General features: G+C 38.3%; 1 protein-coding gene across 3 annotated transcripts in view; it reads left to right on the top strand.

Moving 5' to 3' along the window:
• The first annotated feature begins 1493 nt into the window (after window positions 1-1493).
• The window catches only part of c4b (complement 4B (Chido blood group)), a 64125-nt gene continuing 58396 nt past the window's right edge, over window positions 1494-7222 (top strand). For 2 of the 3 annotated variants that reach the window (XM_060921765.1, XM_060921764.1), the window contains exons 1-2: window positions 1494-1603; window positions 5029-5218. In XM_060921765.1, coding sequence (XP_060777748.1) covers window positions 1539-1603; window positions 5029-5218 — 255 coding nt within the window. In that variant the 5' untranslated portion in view covers window positions 1494-1538. The remainder of the gene's footprint in view (window positions 1604-5028; window positions 5219-7222) is intronic. The other variant, XM_060921766.1, reaches the window with a different exon arrangement.

The following is a 7222-nucleotide window of genomic DNA, read 5'->3' as shown; positions in this document are numbered from 1 at the left end:
TGTGTGTTCGAAAAGACACATGAAAAACTAATTCCCGGAAGTAATTTGAAAGCACTGATTTTAATGAAGGCAATGGTGTTCATTTGTTTTTGGAATCATTGTTTGCTTTCTAGAACGCTTACAAAAATGTAACTGTGTCGGCCTTTATGAGAATTTCATAGTACATTGGAAGGTACACAAGTATGATTCCAGAATGTGAAAGTTGTACAATGAAGTTGAAATTTTTGAGTGTAAAAACCATACAGTGAATCATTAATCATTTAATATTAACTTTTATCACGTGTATAATCTTTATTTCTTTGTAGTAGAAAAGAATGCACCTTTTGCACCTGGACATGCACTGGAGCTTCACTTTACCTGATTTTCCTGTTTCCATTTGGCTGTCAGAGGCTGATTGTCCAAACGCAATTCTTGCATCTATCTGATCACTGAGCAGGAGTTGTGGATGGACATCATACCTCTGGCTGGCTGCGACCTTCAGCAAGTGGTATGAGAGGTTACTTCAGAGGAAGACAAATGAAACTTGCCTTGTTCCTGGCAAGTACAACAGACGCACTGACCAGGTTCAATGACACACACACACACACAAATGCAAAAAAAAAAAATCAATACTTTAACTTACACTTGTGAGATCTGCACATTTATCAACACAAGATAAACATTGTTGTAAACATTCTCAAATGTTACATTCACTTTATTTGGCATATCCAGCTATTGCCTGTCCTTTACTATTTTATTTTTATTCCTATATACTACTTAAATGTTCCTTCATCAATAAAACTCAATATTTCACTAAATCTTGTACATGCCTATGTTTTATGGATTAAAGGCATTTTGTCAGTGTCAGGACGTTACGGATGTGTCGGACTTTATGAGAAGGAAAATCTCAGCTTTTGCAAGCACGTTTGGCATTTGACAAGCTTTTAATCACACAGGAGTTATGGAAAGAGTTCAGTAAAGCGTCAACAGAAGACTACGGGAGGTGTTTGTTTTCTGACTTCTGATATGAGAGATTTTCTGGGTCAAGGCATGATGCACTGCAATTTCAATACTGAAATGTCTAGAAATATAATAATAATAATAATAATAATAATAATAAGCCTGAAATAATAGCCTAAATAATATTATTACATTTATATTTGTTTCATTGTAGAGACATTACATAAATCTGCCGATACTTAAGATATTTTCTTTATCTGACATAATATTTGCAGTGCAATATGACGTCAATTCTGCAATGTTACATGTGAAACAAACCTTTAAAAGCGAAACTTTACTTGTCCTAAATGAAATAGTTTCAGGTTTTTTGGCACTGTTTTATGTTTTCTGTGAAATCACATGACTTTAGATAAATTCCATCAATTGGCTTACCCAATAAGCCAAGTATTCCCGATTGTGCAACATGATGTCCCAATGCAGATATTTTGGACTGCCCTTTACCAGATAAAAACAGGTGATAGGGCAAAAACAGCACATCGACCACTGGTCCTCAATCAGATCACACACACCACCTCTGAAACTACAGAGAAAGTGCAAACATGGGGGCGCTTCTGTATTTGTTGCTCTGCTCAGGTTATATTACACAGCTGGTCTCTGCAAAAAAGTAAGTATGCAGTGTGTGATTTGTGGTTTTGTTACTTTGGTGTTTTACCACAGTTCTGTGCTGGTCATTTGAATTACTGTGTAATTTTCTGTTGAAACATAATTTGTCAAGGACTAACTGCAATGAAAATGATTGCTCTCAGCGCTGAGATTATTCCTTACTCAGTGCTCAGGGCAGTAGGGGCTCAGCAGCTATGGTTTCTGACTTGAAGGTTGCAAGTTTGAATCCTGGTAGTGCCAAGCTGCCACTGCTGGGTCCTTGAGCAAGACATTTAACTCTCATCTGTGTAGCTGAATTGTATCTTGCTTTGAATGAAAGCATCTGCCAAATGGCATAAATGTAGATTGAACTAGGATGTGTCCATATAGGTCTGGGGTTTGACCAAAATTTTGAGGACATTTTTTGTTTCTTGGCAACTGTATTTTACTACCAAATGACCACCAAGTTTGGTGTGAGAAATATTTCACTCTTTTGAAATATTCAAGATCTGCTGAGATGTTCATTCCTCTATGGACAAAACTATCAACTCCACTCCTGAAGACCCAATGGCTTAAAGTTCCTTTCATTTGGCCCAGCTAATAAAGGGCTTAATAATATCATAACAAAAAATTTCTTACTGTTGGGACACCATATTCACATCTGATTTAAGCAAAAAAAAAAAAGGTCTTGTTCTGATTAGCTTTGTTCTGCCTTGATATTTTTCAGTGTTTACAATTCATATAATCTTTTAATAGTGAGTACAAGACCCTTGAAATAAAGTGCTACTAAAAAAAGACTAAAATGCTTGTAACAGTGATAATTAATTCATTAATTCAGACAGTTCTTTCAGTTAATATTGATGATTTTGCAACAAACCGAAAATATGTATACCACTGAAACAACTTTAACCACTATCCCACCAGTAAGTCCTGGGAGTTTCATATTTTTACATATTAAATAAAATAAAATTTAAGATTCTGGTATTTGGAAATATTTTAGAAGAATGATGATGATGAAATCACATGAAAATAAGATTGTGGAGTGAAGAGACTACTCAGTAGCCTGGAGTTGAAAACACATTTAACAATTATACCATGAAATTGAGTCATACATGAGCTGATAGCCGACGAAGCGCGAAACGCCATGTACAACCCCGATTCCAAAAAAGTTGGGACAAAGTACAAATTGTAAATAAAAACGGAATGCAATAATTTACAAATCTCAAAAACTGATATTGTATTCACAATAGAACATAGACAACATATCAAATGTCAAAAGTAAGACATTTTGAAATTTCATGCCAAATATTGGCTCATTTGAAATTTCATGACAGCAACACATCTCAAAAAAGTTGGGACAGGGGCAATAAGAGGCTGGAAAAGTTAAAGGTACAAAAAAGGAACAGCTGGAGGACCAAATTGCAACTCATTAGATCAATTGGCAATAGGTCATTAACACGCCTGGGTATAAAAAGAGCATCTTGGAGTGGCAGCAGCTGTCAGAAGTAAAGATGGGAAGAGGATCACCAATCCCCCTAATTCTGTGCCAACAAATAGTGGAGCAATATCAGAAAGGAGTTCGACAGTGTAAAATTGCAAAGAGTTTGGACACATCATCATCTACAGTGCATAATATCATCAAAAGATTCAGAGAATCTGGAAGAATCTCTGTGCATAAGGGTCAAGGCCGGAAAACATACTGGGTGCCCGTGATCTTCAGGCCCTTAGACAGTACTGCATCACATACAGGCATGCTTCTGTATTGGAAATGGTCTCAGGAATATTTCCAGAGAACATTATCTGTGAACACAATTCACTGTGCCATCCGCTGTTGCCAGCTAAAACTCTATAGTTCAAAGAAGAAGCCGTATCTAAACATGATCCAGAAGCGCAGACGTCTTCTCTGGGCCAAGGCTCATTTAAAATGGATTGTGGCAAAGTGGAAAACTGTTCTGTGGTCAGATGAATCAAAATTTGAAGTTCTTTATGGAAATCAGGGACGCCGTATCATTCAGACTAAAGAGGAGAAGGACGACCCAAGTTGTTATCAGCGCTCAGTTCAGAAGCCTGCATCTCTGATGGTATGGGGTTGTATTAGTGCGTGTGGCATGGGCAGCTTACACATCTGGAAAGACACCATCAATGCTGAAAGGTATATCCAGGTTCTAGAGCAACATATGCTCCCATCCAGATGACGTCTCTTTCAGGGAAGACCTTGCATTTTCCAACATGACAATGCCAAACCACATACTGCATCAATTACAGCATCATGGCTGCGTAGAAGAAGGGTCCGGGTACTGAACTGGCCAGCCTGCAGTCCAGATCTTTCACCCATAGAAAACATTTGGCACATCATAAAACGGAAGATACGACAAAAAAGACCTAAGACAGTTGAGCAACTAGAATCCTACATTAGACAAGAATGGGTTAACATTCCTATCCCTAAACTTGAGCAACTTGTCTCCTCAGTCCCCAGACGTTTACAGACTGTTGTAAAGAGAAAAGGGGATGTCTCACAGTGGTAAACATGGCCTTGTCCCAACTTTTTTGAGATGTGTTGTTGCCATGAAATTTAAAATCACCTAATTTTTCTCTTTAAATGATACATTTTCTCAGTTTAAACATTTGTACTTTGTCCCAACTTTTTTGGACTCGGGGTTGTATAAGCCATGTTTATATGTCTATAAGCCATGTATGATGAGATTGAGTGGAATAACTGCTTTATTCTATCCACATTCATTGGATTTTGAGAAACAGAGCATTTTTATTTTTATTTTTTGTGAATTCGATAAATAAAAACTTTATACAAAATGTCCAACAAAATCATTTCCGCTTAGGTGGACTTCTTAAAAAGCTATCGATGGCTGCATGAATTGACTTTAGTGTTGTTTATTGTGTAGAAAGTGCCATCTTGCTGTTATGCCGAGGTATAGAATAGCATTTTTATGCTGAGGTATAGAATAGCTTTAGACATTTATTTAATTCTTTCTTGATCATTTCAGTTATGTAATTTTCAAACTTCTTTGTTGAGATTTTGAACCAGTCTTTAAAAATTCAACAAATTTTAATGCTTAAAGATGAAGAATGTAAACAAACCGGTGAAATGACAGGAGCAATTTGTGAAAAACTCTATAATAATAATTCTTGAAAAATAAAAAAAGATCTGTTCTTACCATCAAATACTTTCATTCCATAATTTGTTGTTTTTTTGTATTTTTTGGGGTTTTGTTTTCGAGTAGAGTTTTTATTTCATCCTCAGTTGGTTCAGCAACACGCTCCGCCATTTTGTTTTTCTCTACTCACAGTATATGAGTTGATATCCTAGTAGTAAAGTAGCCAATCAGAGCACGCGATTGCTCATATCCAGTGAATGTGGATAGAATAAATTCTGATATTCTGTGATTTTTTTTTTTTTTTAATGTCTGAAAATTCTTTTGAATATGTTAGATTCCTGGTGACGGCTCCCAGCATTTTTCATGTTGGTGTAGAGGAAAAGGTGTCAGTCCAGGTTGGGGAGGGACTGCTGAACAAACCTGTGACCTGTCACTTAGAGCAGGAAGTGGGACGTGTTTTAATGTCAAAGCGGCAGACCACACAGATCACTGAGAAAGGAAAAATTGAAAGACTAGAGCTTCAGGTAAATAAAATGCACTTAAATGAACTAAATCAGACATAGAAACATAAACAGGCATGGGAAAAAAGAAAACACACCCTTCTTCAAGTCTTTGTTTTTATTTATCAGGGGCTGAATAAAAATTGTGTAGTTCTCATCAACTCCTATAGATAAATAAATAACCTCAGGCAACAACAAAAAAGCACAACAGATTTCACTGGGCAGACATTTTTCCAAAAAAGTAAGCCAACATCCAGAAACCAGGTGGAAACCAGAAGGGCACACAGTAGAGTGCATACCTCCAACAAGCCACATATTATCAACATCAAACTCAAATCACTTGGACCTAGGATAATACTAAAGCTGTTCACCAAATTTCATCCAAATCCGGTCACTACTTTTTGAGTTACGTTGGGAACAGACAAATAAATCCTGGATCTGCATACATACAGTATCAGGATTTGCATCAAAATCTAATCAGTTGTTCCTTGGCCCATGGCTCATCTTTCAGCAAAATTTCATCAGAATCTGTTCACTACATTTTAAGTTACACTGGGAACAGACAAGCAAATGGTGGCAAAAATATAACCTCCTCCAACACAGTTGATGGAGGTTAAAAAAAATGCACACCCTGGAGCATGTAGAAACACCTTTAGCAACAATAACTTGAAGTAAATGTCTAATGTATGAGTTTATCAGTCTCTCACATCATTTTGGAGAAATTTTGGCCCACTTTCACAACATTGCTTCAGTTCATTTTTTGCACAGCTCTCTTAAGATCCTACCTCAGCATCTGAATGGGGTTGGGGTCTGGACTTTACCTTAGCCATTCCAACACCTTGATTTTTTTCTTTCTCTTGCCATTCAGATGTCAATTTGCTGTTGTGCTTGGGATCATTGTCCTGTTGCATGACTCAATTTCAGTCCAGCTTAAGCTGCTGGAACAATGGCCTCACATTTTTCTTAAGTATGTTCTGGTATAAAGTGGTGTAACGAAGTGAGAGAACAGTCACCTTATCCTGCCTTGAACCCAGGTCTACAAGGTACCAGACCTGCACCCTGACCACAACACCAAAGAGCCAGGCTCACTGGTATGGCAGTCAGAGCACATACTTAACTGTAGTGACGGGCACTCCGTCACACTGCCCTCCCCTTCAGGAGGCACACCCGTGCACTTCACACAGGCATCCCTCACACATCCCCCAGCTATACTTCTCCCATACCAGGGTGCCCCACACACTCATGCTTCACCCATCTCTGGGGTCCCTCACACTGCTCACACCTCCAATGGCCTCTGGCCACCCCACTTCTGACACCACCTGTAGTGAAGCAAGAGAACAGTCACCATATCCTGCCTTGAACCCAGGTCTACAGGATACCAAACCTGCACCCTGACCACAACACCAAAGAGCCAGGCTCACTGGTATGGCAGTCAGAGCACATACTTAACTGTAGTGACGGGCCCTCCGTCACACTGGAGTTCATCATTGACTTAAAGTTTCTCAGGTCTTGTGGCTGCGAAACAAGCCCAAATCATGACCCCTCCACCACCATGCTTTATAGTTGGTATGGGCTGTTTGTGGTGATATGCTGAGTTTGGTTTTTGCCAAACATGGTGTTGTGCATGAGTAACATCTTCACTTTGGTCTCATCAGTCCAAAGGATATTGTTCTAGAAATTTTCTGTTTTGTTCAGATGCAATTTTGCAAACATAAGTTGTGGTGCTGTATTCATTTTGGAGAGAAGAAGCTGTTTCAGTATTTCAGTGCTTCTTCAGTATTTTTCTGATTTTTATGCAGGGTATAAAAATGTAATGTGCTTACAGAGGCCTGTAGGTCACATGATGTAGCTGTTGGGGTTTTCTTCATATCTCTGAGCTTTAAATGGACTGACCTAGGACTGAATTTGCTGTGACGCCCACTCCTGTCTTGAAGACTCTTGAGTTGTAAACAATACTTCTCACTGTAGAATGAGGAATTTAAAATTATTTGGAGATGGCTTTATAACCATTCTCAGATTGATGGGGCT

Source organism: Neoarius graeffei, chromosome 5 (assembly GCF_027579695.1).
Source record: "Neoarius graeffei isolate fNeoGra1 chromosome 5, fNeoGra1.pri, whole genome shotgun sequence".
Lineage (NCBI taxonomy): Eukaryota > Metazoa > Chordata > Actinopteri > Siluriformes > Ariidae > Neoarius > Neoarius graeffei.
This window is presented reverse-complemented; position numbering and strand designations above follow the sequence as displayed.